Consider the following 19,368-nt stretch of genomic DNA (forward strand, 5'->3'; position numbering starts at 1 on the left):
GTATTTCACAAACTGCTCAGTTACTGGGATTTTCACGCACAACCATTTCTAGGGTTTACAAAGAATGGTGTGCAAAGGGAAAAACATCCAGTATGCGGCAGTCCTGTGGGTGAAAATGCCTTGTTGATGCTAGAGGTCAGAGGAGAATGGGCCGACTGATTCAAGCTGATAGAAAAACAACTGAAATAACCACTCGTTATAACCAAGGTATGCAGCAAAGCATTTGTGAAGCCACAACACGCACAACCTTGAGGCGGATGGGCTACAACAGCAGAAGACCCTACCGGGTACCACTCATCTCCACTACAAATAGGAAAAAGAGGCTACAATTTGCACGAGCTCACCAAAATTGGACAGTTGAAGACTGGAAAAATGTTGCCTGGTCTGATGAGTCTCGATTTCTGTTGAGACATTCAAATGGTCAGAATTTGGCGTAAACAGAATGAGAACATGGATCCATCATGCCTTGTTACCACTGTGCAGGCTGGTGTTGGTGGTGTAATGGTGTGGGGGATGTTTTCTTGGCACACTTTAGGCCCCTTAGTGCCAATTGGGCATCGTTTAAATGCCACGGCCTACCTGAGCATTGTTTCTGACCATGTCCATCCCTTTATGACCACCATGTACCCATCCTCTGATGGCTACTTCCAGTAGGATAATGCACCATGTCACAAAGCTCGAATCATTTCAAATTGGTTTCTTGAACATGACAATGAGTTCACTGTACTACAATGGCCCCCACAGTCACCAGATCTCAACCCAATTGAGCATCTTTGGGATGTGCTGGAACGGGAGCTTCGTGCCCTGGATGTGCATCCCACAAATCTCCATCAACTGCAAGATGCTATCCTATCAATCTGGGCCAACATTTCTAAAGAATGCTTTCAGCACCTTGTTGAATCAATGCCACGTAGAATTAAGGCAGTTCTGAAGGCGAAAGGGGGTCAAACACAAAAAGAAACTAGTATGGTGTTCCTAATAATCCTTTAGGTGAGTGTATATTCAAAAAAGGGGATAGAAGTAATCTAGCAAACTATAAACCAATCAGTTTAACTTGCATAACTGGAAAAGTAATGGAAGCTATAATCCAAGTGAAAATGGTAGATTACCTGGATTCAAATAACATTCTGAGGGATAGCCAACAAGGATTTAGGAGAGGTAGATCCTGTTTAACTAATCTACTTCAGCTCTTTGAGGAAGCTACAAGAGAAATTGATCATAAAAAGGCCTACGATGTAATCCTCTTAGATTTCCAGAAGGCCTTTGATGTTGTCCCCCACAAACGGCTCTTGCTTAACCTCAAAGCTGCAGGGATTTTAGGAATTGTAGCAGCTTGGACCAAAAACTGGTTAACAGACAGGAAGCAGTGAGTAGTTATTAGAGGCACAATGTCACAGTGGGCCAGCATTCATAGTGGAGTACCGCAGGGTTCAATTTTAGGACCACTATTGTTTCTAATTTACATTAATGATATTGACACCAATACATACAGTAAACTGGTTAAACTTGCAGATGACACCAAGGTGGGTGGTGTAGCAGATACTGAAGTAGAAGCACAGGCTACAACGGGATCTTGATTAATTAGCAACTGGGTTGATAGCTGGCAGATGAAATTTAGCACAGATAAATGTAAGGTAATCCATGCAGGGAGCACAAATATAAAGTACAGATATTTTATGGCTTCCACTGAAATAAAGGTAGCTGATTATGAGAAAGATCTTGGTGTGTATGTTGATGCTTCCATGTCTCACTCTTGCCAGTTTGGGGAAGCAATAAAAAAGGCCAATAGAATGTTGGATTATATCTCTAGGTGTGTGGAGTTTAAGTCAAGGGAGGTGATGCTATGATTATACAATTCCTTGGTAAGACCCCACCTAGAATATTGTATGCAGGTTTGGTCACCATACCTTAAAAAGGACATTGCTGCTTTGGAAAGGGTGCATCATAGGGCTAAAAGAATGATTCCTGGTCTTAGACAAATGTCTTATGAGGAGAGGTTAGCTGAGCTGAAGGAGGTTAGCATCGAGCAAAGGAGACTTAGGGGGGACATGATCCAGGTATGTAAGATTCTAGCAGGTCTGGATGCTGTTCAGCCAAATGGCAATTTCAATATTAGTTTAAATACTAGAACTCGTGGCCATAAGTGGAAATTAGCAGGAGGACATTTTCAAATGAGTTTGAGAAAGGAGTTCTTTACACAGCATGTAGTTAGAGTATGGAATAGTCTTCCTGTTAGTGTAGCGCAAGCTAAAACCCTGTGGTCCTTTAAATCAGAGCTAGATAAGATTTTAACAACTCTGAGCTATTAGTTAACTTCTCCCCAAATGAGCTTCTTTTTTATTGTGAAATTGAACATGCATTCCAGATTCCCCTAATGCAACTCTATTATTTGTGCTTAAGCAGGCCAAGACTGGGAAAACCTAGGCACAAATAAGAAGTAATGTTATTTTATTTTTATTTTATTGGTAATAGTTTTTTTCTGTCATAGGAAATGCTAGTCCTCCACCAAAATTAAATTCCTGGTTCCAGTCGAAGGGCCAGGGAAAAACTCAGGATGACACAGCATGTCACATTCCCCATGATATTTATGTTATTGGGAGTCAGGAGGACCCTCTGGGTGAGAAGGAGTGGGTTGATACTCTGAAAAGCACTCTGAGGGACATCACCAATATTTCCTTCAAACAAGTAAGACTCTAAAACGGTTGCTTATTCTGTTATTTTTTCCTGAATTCTGTAATGTTTATCAGAGTCAATATACATTTATTAAATACTAAATATTTAACAGCATACAAACTGTGTCCCTTTGTCCCTTTACAGATATCCATTCATACACTATGGAACATCCGAATTGTTGTGCTTGCAAAGCCTGAGCATGAAAATCGCATCTCGCATGTTTTCTCAGACAGTGTCAAGACAGGGATTGCCAATGCCCTTGGTTAGTCAAATACCTTTAAAGAAAGTACTATGAAAAACAGCTGTTTGTGGAGAGTGATGAAAAGTTTTAGTAGGTATTTTTCTCAAATGCAAAGTGCTTTATTTATCTGCTGTATCTCAACTTGATTAAAAAATTATCAAACTCATGTAACAAAAAGTCAGCCTTTAAACATCAGTATCCAGTCATAAACAGCAGATCATCATAAATGCTCTCATTTTGCCTCTATTCGCCAGCATTAAATCCTGTAACTCCTTTGTAAATGTGTTCAATTACAAAACTTGTTTTGATGAATCTAGTCTGTTTTTAATTAGAGTGACTGACTTGAACCATTGCTGAGGTGTATAACTCAGCCGAGCAGCTCCTGTCACAATCTGCTTCACTCTTGCATTATATCACGGTTTGGCTAACAAGATAATGAGATTTATCTTTATTTATAAACACAGATTTTTTTTTCAGCAGCCTAATGTTCATTTCATGTTTCAGGTAATAAAGGAGCTGTTGGTGTGTCCTTTATGTTCAATGACACTTCCTTTGGATTTGTCAATAGTCACCTGACTTCTGGCAGCGAAAAGAAGCTACGGTATGCAGCAAGGACAATATTGCCTTATTAAAGCCCATTGACTAAGCTGTAATTATCTGTAGCTATAGCCAGGAACACTTCACAAAAGATGTTATCTGTAATTATATACAGGCACAGTTGCACACTGTAAAATCTTATAATTCCACATGATCCTGCATTATGAAGTTCATTATTTGGTGTGCATACGCATGTGCTGTCCATTTTTGAATTTGCTATATGTATTAATATTTAATAACCTTATTGCTATTGTAATGGGTCTCAAATTAATAGCTGTCATGGAATGGTGCTGCCTGTTTCATTATCTATGCAAAAAAATACTGATGATTTTATACCAAATTAAGTAATTCACTAAATATTTCACTTTGTGTTACTGCCAGACGAAACCAGAATTATATCAACATTCTACGCTTCCTGAACCTTGGTGATAAGAAACTAAATCCATTCGATATTACACATCGATTCACTCACCTCTTTTGGCTGGGTGATCTCAATTATCGAATTGAATTGCCATCAAGCGTAAGTAAATAAAACATCACATTTAAAATGTGTATATTTAAACATTTACATTCCTACTAGGTTGTTCCAAAACACAATTTGTCTTCTATGTGTGCCATTTCTAAATGAATTTCTCAATAAGTCTATATGATAATGAAGGAGTTGTCCAAGCAAATAGAGCAGCAGCTATTGGTAATTTTGATATTTTGATTGAACAAACCTCATCCCATTTTCTTGTAAGTGAAACTGCTGTTTGACAAGCCAACATATATACATTTATGATTGGTGCTGGGGAAATTACTCACAAAAGTAATCCATTAATGACAGAGGTGGAAAGTTCAGGTCCAGAAAGTACAAATCCAGACCAAGTTTTATTTCAACCATCCAGTTGAGTACAAAGAGTCACAGTCACAGAGTACTCCACTGGTCACTTGAAACAAAACCTTGGTCTGGATTTGTACTTTCCAGACTTGAACTGTCCACCTCTGTCTTTAATGGAGTACTTTTGTCAGTAACTTCCCCAGTGCTGTTTATGATGGGGGTATTACATGTCATGGAATTATACTTGTTCTCTCCTGAGCAGGATGCAGAAAATATTGTGAGTAAGATCAAGCAGCAGCAATACCAGGATCTCCTTATGTATGATCAGCTCACCCAGGAAAGACAAGAGGAGAAGGTCTTCATAGACTATGGTATACTAATACACCTTTTACAGAGGCCTGAACAATGCAGAAATTTCATTGCTGTTTTATTATCGCTGAACTGCGAATTCAATGCTGATAATGTGAATAGTATGCATACTTTATATGATAAGGTAATATAGGTTGTAAATGCCAATGGAGGTTCTTCAAAAACATATTTAGAATTAAAACAAAAAATAGACATTAACGTATTTTTAAAGAAATGTATTAATTGATATGAGAAATCCTGAAAGTCACCTTTCTCCAGTTACCAGATTCAACATAAAAACTATAAAAAAATATAAAAATGTGCCTGACTACACACATATCATTGCTTTTTGCCAAACCAACCAAATCAGAACAAAGTGTTTTGTGTGTTCTGTTTTGGAAATGTTCGGTTAATGATAAATTCTTCACATTATTATATTCTTTGTTTTATTACATCAGAGGAAGAGGAGATTACATTCGCACCCACATATCGTTTTGAGAGGGACACACGTGAAAAATACGCCTATACAAAGGCCAAAGCCACAGGGGTAAGTTTTTCCAGATGTTCTTCAGTGTTAAAATCAGCAAACATTTTGCTTCACATGAATACATCAGTTTGTGTGTTTTACCCTGCTACACAGCTTGGGTTAATTTAGCATTTTTATGTAAACTTGGCAGTGTAGTCATTCCTTAATGTCCTGTGGTCATTTGCAACAGGATCAATACTCCTTGTTTTTTTTTTTTTGCCATTGGTTCCATACAGTCATGTATCACATTTTACCCTGAATATTTAGCAATGCTGATAAAATACATGCAAGTATGTTATTTGTGTAGCATAGTATAATTAAGGAAGGAAAGAGCATGGCATGCTTGAGAGTAAAGCTATATAATTGTGAGTCACTCTTGGCAGACTAAATATAACTTACCCTCATGGTGTGACCGGGTGCTGCGCAAGTCCTACCCCCTTGTTCATGTGGTGTGCCAGTCTTATGGTAAGGCACTATACTTCCTGTACTTACTTTGCTATACTTACTCTTAATTCTAACCACAGCATATCTACAAACCTGTCAGCAGTTGCTAACACTATTGTTTTGTTCTTGTGCTTTAACCTTAAGGGTGCACCAATGACATCATGACAAGCGACCATTCTCCTGTGTTTGCAACATTTCAAGTGGGAGTGACATCACAGTTTGTCTCAAAAAATGGTATGTCTTATAGTATTTTTTCCATGTCATGAAAGATTATTTTTTACGTATTAGCATACCCTGCAATGGGTTGGCGCCCCATCCTGGGTTGTTCCCTGCATTGCCCCTGTAGCCTCTGGGATAGGCTCCGGACCCCCTGTGACGCTAAATGGGATAAGCAGTTTCAGAAAATGGATGGATGGACATATTAGCATAAAATTTTTATGGTAATACATAACAATGAGGCTTTGAAGCAGAAAATGAACTGTATCAGTTATTCTACTGCATTAAGCATCCCTGCATGATATTGTAGGTAAAATAAGCACATTATTTTGGTTACATGATATTGAAATTATATAGGTACTGTATATAGGCAAGAGGTAGTTCTGGCAGTGTGGTAAGTTCAGTAATAGCTGATGCTAATTTAATTTATCTGTGGCCACACAATTTCTTCCATTTATTGCAGATCCCAGCAGTGCTTCTGAGGGGGGAATTAAATTCATGAACTGCATCGCCATCCTGAGGACCAAATCTAACACCAAGTTCTTTATTGAGTACCACTCCAGCTGTCTAGAGAGTGAGCAATAAACAGCTGTACCTTAATGCTCATTTACAAGTCATGTAGACAACTGCTTTATCTAACATTTACAGAAAAACCTTAAATCTTAATGACCTACAAGGATGAGTTTAGGTAAATGTAAAAAATAGTTGAAAAAAATCAGTAAGTACTGTATAGTTATTAAATAAACTGATATTATGATATTACAGTGTTGTGTAGCTGACACTTTTCCAAGAGGAATCTGGGGAACTAGTTTCTTGTAGATTTCTCAGAGTTTCAAAGGGATGCCCACTGTGGCAGATCTAAGGACTTCCAGGCCCCTAGGGACACTCTTTAGATTACATATTACAATACACTACCTGCTGCCATTCACAGCAATGCTGTGTTATTCTATGAGTTAGTGTATGGGCTTTTGTTATTATAAATCAATCTGGCACTAATAATTCATCATAATCATTTTGAAATAGTAATATTCAATTTCATGTGATTTTCAGATTTTGTAAAAAGTCCTGAGGGAGAAAATCTTGAGCATAGTGAGGGATCATTAAAGGTTCGGTTTGGATCACATATTGAGGTAACTGAAAAATGATATAGCTCTCATTTCAACATTCAGTATAAGTACTACAATGAAAATTAGTTCATTATATACAGAATGTAATGACTGAGAGCTGTGTTGAATGTAATTCTTCTTAATTTTATATATCTAGCTTAAACCAATCATTTCGGACCCAGAGTATCTCCTCGATCAGCACATCCTGATCAGCATTAAATCAACTGACTGTGAAGAATCCTATGGTAAGACAGTGTGAGAAATGAATGTGACCAAAAGGCAACAGGTATCCCACTGTGTATGGCTGAAAAGCAAATTTCGAAAATTCACTTATTTTTTATCATTATTTTTTTACGGGTGACATCAGGCTTCCTCATCACCTTACGATACTGGAAACCCAAACTCACCCAGTCTTCATGCAATCAAATGAAAAACATTACATTTCTAAAAGTCCACAGAAATGTTATATGGATATGGTCTGTGGTTTATTGTGGACTGTTGAATGGCAGTTATTAGTCTTTCTATCCACATTCCATACTTTTTATCCACTACATAGTCCTGGTAACTTGGGTGGGACGTCAGTCCATAGGAGGGCACACAATCACTGGGAAATTTATCTAACTGCATGTTTGTTGATTATAGTATGAAGCCCACATTACCACAATTGGTACCCTTTACAAAAAAATTAAGCTATGGCTGTATAGTAAAAAGAAAAACAAATCAAGGTAGAGAATATGCAGTAGAAGCAGAAGAATTGAGAGGAAAAGTTGGTATACCATAGCTGACATGTTTTCCACTATTAAAGTGACTGACTCTTCCAAAAATCTGTAACAGCTTGGACCCATCCTCTGTTCACCATTTTAATTGTACGGTTGTACTGTTAAATATGAGCTACTTTATTTTACAATACAAAAAATTTCTGCAACCATGTTCTCTTAGTTCTCTTTTTTTTCTTCAAAAAAACCACAATATTAATGTGGAAAGTGAGGGCATATGAGTGAAGAACAGTATAAAGTATTTGTAATGTAGTTCCATAAACAGCTCCCTCTAATATTTATAGCAATCAAGTGTAGGGAAACATCGGTTGAGCCTGGTAGTATGCAGGCATGCAACAGCCATATCATGCAGAGGCATGATTCTCCTGATTTTATGCTAAAGATTGAGTTGCACAGTTGTCTCACACCTTCATGGCTAGGGATAGGGTCTGTGGAGTTTTGCATGTTCTCTTTGTGCTGCACTTTCTGGTTTCCTTCTGGATCCACAGACCCATAGTTGGATAAACTGGCATCTGCCCATTGTGTGTAATTATATGCATGTGTGTGCCCTGGGATGGAGTAGCACCCCATCCATGCTGTGCACCTGCCATTTTCGAACTAGGGTACTTTCTAGCCCCCCCACCCTGAGCAGGATAAATGGGTGGAAAATGGATGGCTGTATATTCGATTGGTTGCGAAGTGATTTCTCTTAGCATTAGCAATAACATCAGAAGAATTGCTTAAAATCTTAGAAACCTGGAAGAGGTACAGTATGTCTTATTGGACCGCAGTAAAATAATTTTGATGCATGTTGGAACTATATATTCCAACTGTATATATCTGTATGTCTAGTTTTGTCTTCATAAAAGTGCATCTTTAAAAGTGATTTGTTGTCATGCTGGAATATACAGTTTTCACATTCCCTGAATCTTGCTGCCAAACTGTACAAGGTTTTTTGGAGATGTAATTACTTACTTTCACAGTCATAATAAGAGCACCGCTACTAGACGATAGTAGATGTAAATGGAGTGCCATTTGTCGTTTGCACAGGGGAAGGCTGTGTGGCCTTGCGTGAAGCACAGACATCTAATGTAGAGTTTAGCATTGCCTTAAAACACCATGGAGAGAAGACTGGAGAACTAACTGGAGTTATCCAGCTGCGGACCTCCGGTGGCAAGCAGACTGAAAAACTGTATGGTAAGCATCACTTCCCCCATCCCTTGAAAAAGGGGTTTTTCCATTACAATAAGGAACCCAACTATGAGTTAAATCATAGTGTTATAGGGTTAAAAGAGCAATGGTAAAAAGGCTAGAATACTCGAAATGGTGGCTGCATAGCTATCTACATAAAGAAAACATTAAAATGAAAACTTTTCAGCCAGTGTCACATTTTCATTCAATTAATTATATTAATGTCTGATAAAGATCTAAAAAACTCTGACTTGTTGGAAACTATATTTCCTTTACCTTATTTGGCAAAGTACTGTTTGTCAAAAAGAAGAACAAACCCAACGCTGTGGCTTTTGAACTCTCAATAAAACCAAAGCCTTAAAAAGCATCCACTATCATTTAAAATTAAACTGCAATACCAAAAGCACAAAAGTTTTTTTTCAAAATAATCATTACCTCAATATCATGCCACCTTTCTCATTCAGAAGAGAATAGTAAATTTTGTTCCTTGAAAAAGCCCTATATAATGATAATTCTTATAGATTATACAGTGGTACCTCAGTTCTCGAACTCATTACAACTCGAATTTCTTAAAAAGGAAAAAATTACCTAGTACTCAATCTGAATCTCAGAAGTCAAACCGTGAACGCCAACCTAAGATAACTTGTATGTGCGGGTAAATGAGTCACGCGCACGTCTCTCAGCGGAAACAAGGGTAATGCTTCAGTCTCAGCCTCGCATTCGCTGTGATAGCATAGTGCATATTTACACAAGCTGAATATATATATTTAGACAGTAAAAATACATTTAGACAATGATAGACAGTGACAGTAATTATTATTATATAATAAAATAAATTTAAAAATTAAGATTTGTTATTAATTATTTTAATATGAATAATAAACCATTAATATAATAAACCATTTAATTATAATAATATTATCGTGCCGAGCGGGGACGGAATGGAGACAAAGGCGCAGATGTCAGGGTATCGGGGAATACGGGGTTTGATTACAGGTAAGGCAGGCAAAACCCAAACGGACAATACAATGACCGGACTGGGGAAACAAACTGAAACGCGGACGAAATACAGAGGACTCACAACAACAACGAGAAACAGCTAATCACACGGGGATTCCACAGGTGGTTAACGAGGGGGCGTGGTACACGGATGGAGCAGACAATCGGAGCAGGACACATTGTTTTTTTTTACCTTTACACATTGGATACATTTATTTTCTTACTTTACAAATTACTGTTTTGATAAATGTCCTTACATGTGTTTAGTACAGTATATGCTCTTCTTGTTTTATCTGGTTCATTTTGTGTTTAAACACTAAAAAAAAAAAAACATATTTAGGTGTAATTTTTTGGGGCCGGGAACCAATTAATTGGTTTTCCATTATTTCTTATGGGGAAAATTCGATCAGAACCCGAACTTTTTAGGATTCGATCTGGAGTTCTGAACGGATTAAGCTCAAGTTCTGAGGTACCACTGTAAATGATATATCAGACAAGGTGAATAAACATAAGAATTGAAAACTATTTAATTTTTTTTTCAGATAATGCTACCATTTGAGTCACAGTAAAGATTTGATGTTTTCATTACCACCACATATATACGGCACAATGGCCTGTAAATTTGGATGATGTTTTGCTAATGATTAGTGAAATTTGAGACAATTGGTAGGCGCCCCCATCCTGGGTTATTCCCTACTTTACGCCCATTGTTTTTGGGATAGGCTCCAGACACCCCCTGAACAGGTCAAATTGGTGTATGAAATGGATGTATGGGTAGCTGGATGGAATAGTGAAATTTGGAGCAATTTGATATTAACATTATACATATTTCAAAAGGAATTCACAACCAGCAATTTGTTTACTGAAAACATTGTTTTGTATAAAACTGCTCACTATTACAGAATCAGTATTTATTATAAAATAATGTAGGGGTAAATTGCTTTAGTTTTGTGATCCATTCATTGACATATGTTTACAGAATGGAGTGTAAAAGAGTGTTCCACATATGTCTGGCTAGTGCTAAGGAACTTCTCTGTTTTGATAGATTTTGTCAAGGTTGAGAGAGATGACTCTGGAGTTCCAAAGAACAGAGGAAATGACCACACTAACAAGTGAGTTTATTTCTGCAGTCTCAGTGGTGTCACACATTCTCCTGTGCAGTCAATGAGATGGAAGTGATATTACATATGTCTCTCTGTTCAGGCCTCCTATACCCATCAACATAAGTAATCCCAGTTACATGGGAGTGGGCTATAAATCCGGAGGTGTGTCAGATATGGGCTGGAGCTACAACATGCCCCCAAGAGCGAGCCCCCCTGGATGTCACATAAGTAAAGATACAACCCAGGGTAACATTTCGCCAAAGAAAACTGCACAAGATATGGGTGTTCATTGTCCTCAAGGAAAAGGGTCAGATCATGTGTAAGTATCCTCCATATAAAAAAAAATAAAAAAAAAATATATATATATATAACACCATTATTTGACTTCTTTCAAGTTGATAATAATAATAAAATAATCATAATAATAATGATTGTTATTATTGTTATTGTTATTATTATTATTATTATTATTATTATTTTATATATAAATAATACCATTGAGATTTTAAATTAACTCAGAAGTGTTACTTCTGCAGGGGTGAAGATGGAAAGCCTCCTGAGATGTTTGACAATCCTCTTTATGGCTCCATGGTGGTGACAAAGCAGACATCACGCTCAAAAGAACACGATTTCCCCCGCAAGGACCACCTCAATCTACCAGAAGGTTTCGCTGGCACCTCCAAGTCCCCTGAACCTGAAGCTGAGCGTCCTCCTCCTGTACCCACTCCCCGAAATCGCTCCTTCACATGCTCCACTGAGTGCAAAAACCCAGGTCCTACAACTCTGCAGCCTCCTGGCTTTAATAAGAAACCTGTGGTGCCATCTCGGTCAGAGGGGGGGTTATTGCCAGGTAACAGGCCCCCACTGCCTCTGAAATCCCGTGGGGGCCTACCAGACCCTCAGCCGATCAAACCTAGGGACTACAGAGAGACCGCCGAGCTTCCCAGCAAAGGCCGACCACCGGCAAGACCCACCCAGCCCCCCCCAAAGGAAGGTAATGACCATCACATGTCAAATTCTAGTAATAAGAACATCTAAAATGTGCCAGACTTGTTATACACTCATAGAATTGTTGTATAATGTAATTTCAGAGTGTGTCTCTCTTAGACAATGACATAATGAAGAATATCTGTGTTCTCTAGGGCATCATGAAGGAGTTCAGGCTTCAAAAGCTGGACGCTCAGTGAAATGAGTTTCAGCATCAACAGCTTCATGTATATAAGAAATCCTCAGGAAACAGGAACTACAGCGATTAACCAGTACATAACATTCAGACTGTAAAGAATGTCAGCTGAAATATCAATTTGGAAAATAATAAATAATGCAATGTGCCAGCCTAAAAAGTCATAATTCAGGGATTAAATTAATTACATTCCTTATATATTGTAAATACTCGTTATTATAAAAATGTTTTTGGGGTTGTTGGGTTGTTTTTTTCAAATTTTAACCTAAAATGTGAATGTCAATGGCATTGATTTGTGCTTTTAAAGGCAATGAGTCATTTTATTGCTTTTTTCAGGGTGTCGTGTATGAAGTGAAAATAAAATAAAAATTGAGTTGCTGTTCACTCCCAAGGGCATAGCTACAGATCATCTGCTTATGCAATGCTTCACCACTTCCCATCAATGACTTTTACCTTTGCCAAGAGCTGGGCGGTATTTCAGATTTATACGATATATTTTCAAAAAATTACATGTAGTGTAACACAATACCCTCTACATAAATATGCTTTGTGTGCATGTGGGTGCTGAAGTATTTGTTATGGAAATCAATAGCATTCTTTCATACTATTTGACATATTTATGAAATATACATTGTCACGCAAACAGGCACGGAGCGGGGAAACAGGAGCAGGAGTCCAAGGAGTCGGGTAAACACAGGATTTATTTGGGGAGAACACATCTAGGAACATGATGCAACACACAGAACTGACATCAATGACCGGACTGGGGAAACATACTCTAACTCAGACAACAACTGCACAAAGGCAGACACGAACAAGGAGACCAAGATCAGGCGGGCTGAATTTGGGAGCAGCAGGGGCCACAGGCGATCGCAAGGCCGGAGCCAGAGGGACCCTCAGCGACTGCGAGGTAGGAGGCAGAGGGGACACCAAAGGGGGTGAGGAGGGAGCAGAAGCTGTGGTAAGCAACGGTGAAGCTACAGTTGGCGAAGATGCAGGTGACCGATGAGGTGGAGCTGGGGGAACTGCAGACTGTAGGCAAAGCAGTAGGCAAAGCAGCAGGGAGATGAACCTCGGGCGTAGGCAAAGCAGAGGGGAGACAAACCTCGGGCGTGAGCAAAGCAGTGGCAGGGGGGTCGGACGCCGACTTAGAAGTGTCAGTGAGACAAACACCACTGGATCGTGGATAGTGAGGAGGTTACCTCGATCTGCCGCCGGGGAGAGGACAGGGATCGCAACTGGTCCTGGAAGAGCCTCCAACATGCCTTCTCGTGTGCGATCCTTCTGCTTATTTTTTCTACGTGCAGATGCAGCTGGAGCAGCGGAAGGTTCAGGCAGTCCAACCGATGGTAGAAGAGGCAATCCACAATCCAGATGCACCCCCTGTAACATTGCCTCAGCTGCCTCGCCTCTCAGCCGGACCAGGTTCTGTCACACCGCCTCTGTTAGGTGTGAGTCTTCAGACAGGGAAATCTCCTCTAGGATATCCCTTGACTGCACCACAAGGGTTCTAGCAGCTGGGTCCTCCGTAACCTCGGGCAGCCGGAGCCAGTATAAGACCTCATCCATGAGACCGAGGTATTCCTCCTCGGTCATACAAAACCTCTCTTTAGGGGGTCCAGTCATTCTAGAGCAGGGAAAGAGGAGCAGGAGTCCAAGGAGTCGGGGAAATGCAGGATTTATTTGGGTAGAATACATCCAGGAACATTATGCAACACACAGGACTGACCCATAATATTATTGTGCTAAGGTTGAACTGTATAAATGTGTTTTTTTGTACTGATCATTTGTATAACTTGTTTTTCACAAAATACCTTGTTTCTCATGAAAGGAGCCAAGATGCTTATCTTGTTCTAAAAATCCTTGTTCTGGGATGCTTACCTTGTTCAAAGACACTTGTCTTGTTAATTTGTTTTATGAGATGCTTACCATGTTTTTCTGAGGGGTTTTCCTGAAGAGAAGAGAAAGTGTTGCCCAATATGCATACCACTGATTGGTGTGTGAGACGGTTACCTCATCCCTAGGAAGAGGGGAATGCGTTGATTTTGGGAACTTGTCTTATTATTTTTGATCAAAACCACAAGTTGCATTACCCAGACAAAATTGGAAAAATGAGAATGCATTGCCTGAGGGGAGGGGTGAGCCTGGCCAGCTCGTCCCCTGCCAGCACGCAGCACCCAAATTAGTATAAAGGAAGGGGGAGACTGCAGCTCAGTTGTGGGATAGAGTGCGCATCGCCCGGACATCCAAGTGTAAATAACTTGCTGCATCTTATTGATTATTGGGATTACTTATCGCAGTCTATAATATACCTAATTCTTTGTATTCTTTTATTATTGCTCATATCATATATCATTTTTTATTACATTGATTATTGGGATTGCTTATCATGGTTTATGACTTGTAATACTTTGTATTCTTTGGACTGATTCACATGCAATAGTTTGTGCTTGTTTGATTATTATTGCTCATTCTTTATATATAAATATATATATATATATATATACACTCACCTAAAGGATTATTAGGAACACCTGTTCAATTTCTCATTAATGCAATTATCTAATCAACCAATCACATGGCAGTTGCTTCAATGCATTTAGGGGTGTGGTCCTGGTCAAGACAATCTCCTGAACTCCAAACTGAATGTCAGAATGGGAAAGAAAGGTGATTTAAGCAATTTTGAGCGTGGCATGGTTGTTGGTGCCAGACGGGCCGGTCTGAGTATTTCACAATCTGCTCAGTTACTGGGATTTTCACGCACAACCATTTCTAGGGTTTACAAAGAATGGTGTGCAAAGGGAAAAACATCCAGTATGCGGCAGTCCTGTGGGTGAAAATGCCTTGTTGATGCTAGAGGTCAGAGGAGAATGGGCCGACTGATTCAAGCTGATAGAAGAGCAACTTTGACTGAAATAACCACTCGTTACAACCGAGGTATGCAGCAAAGCATTTGTGAAGCCACAACATGCACAACCTTGAGGCGGATGGGCTACAACAGCAGAAGACCCCACCGGGTACCACTCATCTCCACTACAAATAGGAAAAAGAGGCTACAATTTGCACGAGCTCACCAAAATTGGACAGTTGAAGACTGGAAAAATGTTGCCTGGTCTGATGAGTCTCGATTTCTGTTGAGACATTCAAATGGTAGAGTCAGAATTTGGTGTAAACAGAATGAGAACATGGATCCATCATGCCTTGTTACCACTGTACAGGCTGGTGGTGGTGGTGTAATGGTGTGGGGGATGTTTTCTTGGCACACTTTAGGCCCCTTAGTACCAATTGGGCATCGTTTAACTCTCTGGGGTCGAGTATGTCGTCGGCGACATCGCGTACTTTTCGCGTCTATTTCAGTTTATATCTCGCTGAAATCTTAATGTAGAATCATGAAAAAAACGCTGGCTAAATCCGTAATCTGTCTTCTTTTCAAAACGTCCATTGTCGGAAGTATTAAAGTTTTTTTAATTAGGTTAAATCGGCAAAAAAGTAAACCATGTCATCTTACTTTGTTTTACCTGCATCGGGGGCGTGTAGTGCCGCTCTCACCCGAAGATCGCTATTCACATTCTAAATAGCCGCATTAGCGCGTATTCAAATCGTATTCGCATGGTAATTTGATTAACAGCGCAACGGTGAAACGCGATCCAGATACATCCCCTTCAGCGCCATAAAAGGGGGTTGGGGACGTGGCCAGGTGACAATGGCTCATTCATACACATGAAAGTTGCTACATATTCAATGAAAGGAGCCAGAAATAGTGACATGACTTAGGTTTTTCTTATTTATTTATCCAAATGAATGTTGCATCTACACCATTTAGTCATCTTCATGTAGCCAAGACTTTGGTGATCAGATATCTGGGATCAAAACAAACTGCCAGCATTGCTTACTATGTACTTTTATAATGTTTCTGCAAGTGTTCCAAACTGCATTTTGAAATGTCTATAATTTGATGTCAAATTTCAAACTTAACAAAAATCTGACATATTTACAATATATATTAAAATAAAGATGAGTGTAATGGCAAAACAAATATATAAGAAATAATTTATTTGCCATGAATTAAGTTTATGATATTTGAAGAAATGTGTGATCATGCCCCAGTCAGTGAAAGTGTGTTTCCTACCCCTAGACCCCAGAGGGTTAAATGCCACGGCCTACCTGAGCATTGTTTCTGACTATGTCCATCCTTTTATGACCACCATGTACCCATCCTCTGATGGCTACTTCCAGCAGGATAATGCACCATGTCACAAAGCTCGAATCATTTCAAATTGGTTTCTTGAACATGACAATGAGTTCACTGTACTACAATGGCCCCCACGGTCACCAGATCTCAACCCAATAGAGCATCTTTGGGATGTGGTGGAACGGGAGCTTCGTGCCCTGGATGTGCATCCCACAAATCTCCATCAACTGCAAGATGCTATCCTATCAATATGGGCCAACATTTCTAAAGAATGCTTTCAGCACCTTGTTGAATCAATGCCACGTAGAGTTAAGGCAGTTCTGAAGGCGAAAGGGGGTCAAACACCGTATTAGGATGGCTCACTTTAGGTGAGTGTACATATTATGGCATGCCAAACAGGAAATATTTAATCATCTTTGATATATATGGAATGAAACCTGATATATATGGAATGACACCTGATATATATACAACGAAACTCGGAATATATGGAATGAATGTCGATATATATACAATGAAACCCGGAATATATGGAATGAAAGCTAATTGTATCGCCCTTGGTGAACAGATCGAGTGAACGCTGAAAACTGCCTAAAAAGTATTTAAAAAAAATAAAAAATTATCTCATTGTATATATACTGCGATGGGCTGGCCCCCTGTCCAGGGTTGTTCCCTGCCTCGTGCCCATTGCTTCCGGGATGGGCTCCGGACCCCCCACGACCCAGTAGGATAAGCGGGTTGGAAGATGGATGGATGGACGGATATATATATATATATATATACACACACACACAAAATCATTTTGTATCACTTTTAATAAATGTTTTTGAGTCAACCTTCGAGATCCCTATATCCCCCTCATATCATTTAAACACATCCATGATGGTCAGAAGTTTGTTTAGGCTCCTTCTCTCTGCCACTAATGTGACAGAGTCCAGCTCTGTGCTAACCACAGTGCCAGCTCTCCTCACCAGCCTGTCCAGTGACTTGCTGTCTCTCTTCCTGATACTGTGTCCCTAGCAGAGAAGAGGATGCTGGCGATGGCTGACTGGTAGAACATCAGCAGCAATTTCCTGCAGATTTTGAAATAGAGCCAGCCTTGGCCGTTCTTGTAGAGTGCCTCGGTACTTGCTGACCAGTCCAGTTTGTTGTCCACCTGTAGCCCCAGGGAGTTGTAGGCCCTGACTACTTCTACGTTGATCCTCTCAATAAAGACTGGTGACAGAGGGGGCCTGGACCTCCAGAAGTTCACCACCATCTCTTTTCTTTTGGAAGTATTCAACTGCAGATGGTTTGACCTGTACCATTTCACAAAGTTCACCACCAGGCTCCTGTACTCCCCCTCTTCACCATCCTTAATGCACCCCACAACCGACATGTCATCTGAGGACTTCTGTATGTGGCATGACTTCAAGTTGTAAGTGATGTCAGATGTGTATAGGGTGAACAGTACATGGGACAGCACAGTCACACATGCTGCTGACTACAGTCTCAGAACAGTCTCTCGTTCACTCCTTCAGGTCTCTCATTCAGAGCTAGAACCAGAGACCTGAAGGTATGACTGAGACTCTCTCATTCGCTCACTACTCACTCACACAGAATGCGACCAAGAGACCCGAGCAAGTGACTGCAAGGCTCTCTCTTTTACTCACACACTCACTCACCAATTCATTCACGTCTTACATAACATAAGAAATTTACAAACGAGAGGGGGGCATTCGGTCCATCAAGCTTGTTTGGGGAGAATTTAACTAATAGCTCAGAGTTGTTCAAATCTTATCTAGCTCTGATTTAAAGGAACCCAGGGTCAGAACACAAACAAGATACCCAAAGGAGTGACTAAGAGACTTCCTCTTTCCCTCACTCACTCACAAACTTGTTCACTCCTTCGGGTCTCTCTTTCAGAGCATGAACAAGAGACCCGTAGGAGTGACTTAGAGACTCGTTCACTCACTCACTCACCAACTCATTCAATCCTTTGGGTCTCTCTGTCATAATGTGAACAAGAGACCTGAAGGAGTGACTGACAGACTCACTGACTTCCTTTGGGTCTCTCAGAACACAAACAAGAGACCCAAAGGAGTGACTGACTGACTCACTCACTCACTGACTTGTTCACTCCTTCAGGTCTCTCATTCAGAACGAGAACAAGAGACCGAATATTGTGACTGATTGACCTTCACCAACTCTTTTACTCTCATTCGGACATGATTAAGAGGCAGATTATCAGAGTCTTCTTCACCCTCTCACTTACTTGAGTGTTGAATATGAGGGTGTCCTAACTTTTTCCTAAGTGGAAATTTGCATCTTTGTTAATTTCCTTTGTTAAATAAGTGAATTTGTTTCTTGTTTTTGCATAGGTGACGCAATTGCATCACCTTTACCCACAGATATAATCTGAAAGAAGATTTAATATTGATATTTTAATATTTCTTAATAAAGAATTAAATATTTAATGGGGTATCCTAATTTTTTCACATGACTGTAAATGTAACCTCAAGCCTTGTCAGATTCATTCTGTTATATTTATCTTGGAAGGTCTGTTATCTTCGTTCATGATGGACTGGTAACCATGTGTGTGTGTGTGTGTGTGTGTGCCTGTGTGTGTTTGGGTTTTTATAGATCACATTTGGGGACCAAAATGTCCCTAAAGTGTAGTAAAACCTGAAACTTCCTTAGTTTTGAGGACATTTTTCAAGTTGCCATTTGGATAACCTCAGTATTTAAAAAAATCTGTGAATACAATCAAAAAAGTAAAATGCCAAAAGTCTTGTACTTTGTTTGGTTACTTGTGGTAAAGGTTAGGGCTGGATATGGATTAAGGGTATTGTTACTGGGATAGAAATGAATGGTAGGTCTCCATTTACATAGGTACAGCAACATGTATGTGTGTGTGTATATGTCGTCCATCTGGCATCCCGCCCAGGGTTCACCCCAGCCTTATGCTGCTTGGGATAGAATTCACTCTTAAATC

General features: G+C 39.7%; 1 protein-coding gene across 1 annotated transcript in view; it reads left to right on the top strand.

Moving 5' to 3' along the window:
* Positions 1-12,593, top strand: part of inpp5d (inositol polyphosphate-5-phosphatase D) — a 28,870-nt gene extending 16,277 nt beyond the window's left edge. The window contains exons 12-27 of the mRNA XM_072699939.1: positions 2,489-2,685; positions 2,818-2,935; positions 3,419-3,515; positions 3,893-4,031; positions 4,594-4,702; positions 5,138-5,226; positions 5,589-5,670; positions 5,794-5,883; positions 6,329-6,439; positions 6,916-6,995; positions 7,129-7,216; positions 8,777-8,923; positions 10,962-11,028; positions 11,120-11,338; positions 11,556-12,013; positions 12,162-12,593. Coding sequence (XP_072556040.1) covers positions 2,489-2,685; positions 2,818-2,935; positions 3,419-3,515; positions 3,893-4,031; positions 4,594-4,702; positions 5,138-5,226; positions 5,589-5,670; positions 5,794-5,883; positions 6,329-6,439; positions 6,916-6,995; positions 7,129-7,216; positions 8,777-8,923; positions 10,962-11,028; positions 11,120-11,338; positions 11,556-12,013; positions 12,162-12,211 — 2,141 coding nt within the window. The 3' untranslated portion in view covers positions 12,212-12,593. The remainder of the gene's footprint in view (positions 1-2,488; positions 2,686-2,817; positions 2,936-3,418; positions 3,516-3,892; positions 4,032-4,593; positions 4,703-5,137; positions 5,227-5,588; positions 5,671-5,793; positions 5,884-6,328; positions 6,440-6,915; positions 6,996-7,128; positions 7,217-8,776; positions 8,924-10,961; positions 11,029-11,119; positions 11,339-11,555; positions 12,014-12,161) is intronic.
* The last annotated feature ends 6,775 nt before the right edge of the window (positions 12,594-19,368 follow it).

The sequence above is a fragment of the Paramormyrops kingsleyae genome, chromosome 15 (genome assembly GCF_048594095.1).
Source record: "Paramormyrops kingsleyae isolate MSU_618 chromosome 15, PKINGS_0.4, whole genome shotgun sequence".
NCBI classification, from domain to species: Eukaryota; Metazoa; Chordata; class Actinopteri; order Osteoglossiformes; family Mormyridae; genus Paramormyrops; species Paramormyrops kingsleyae.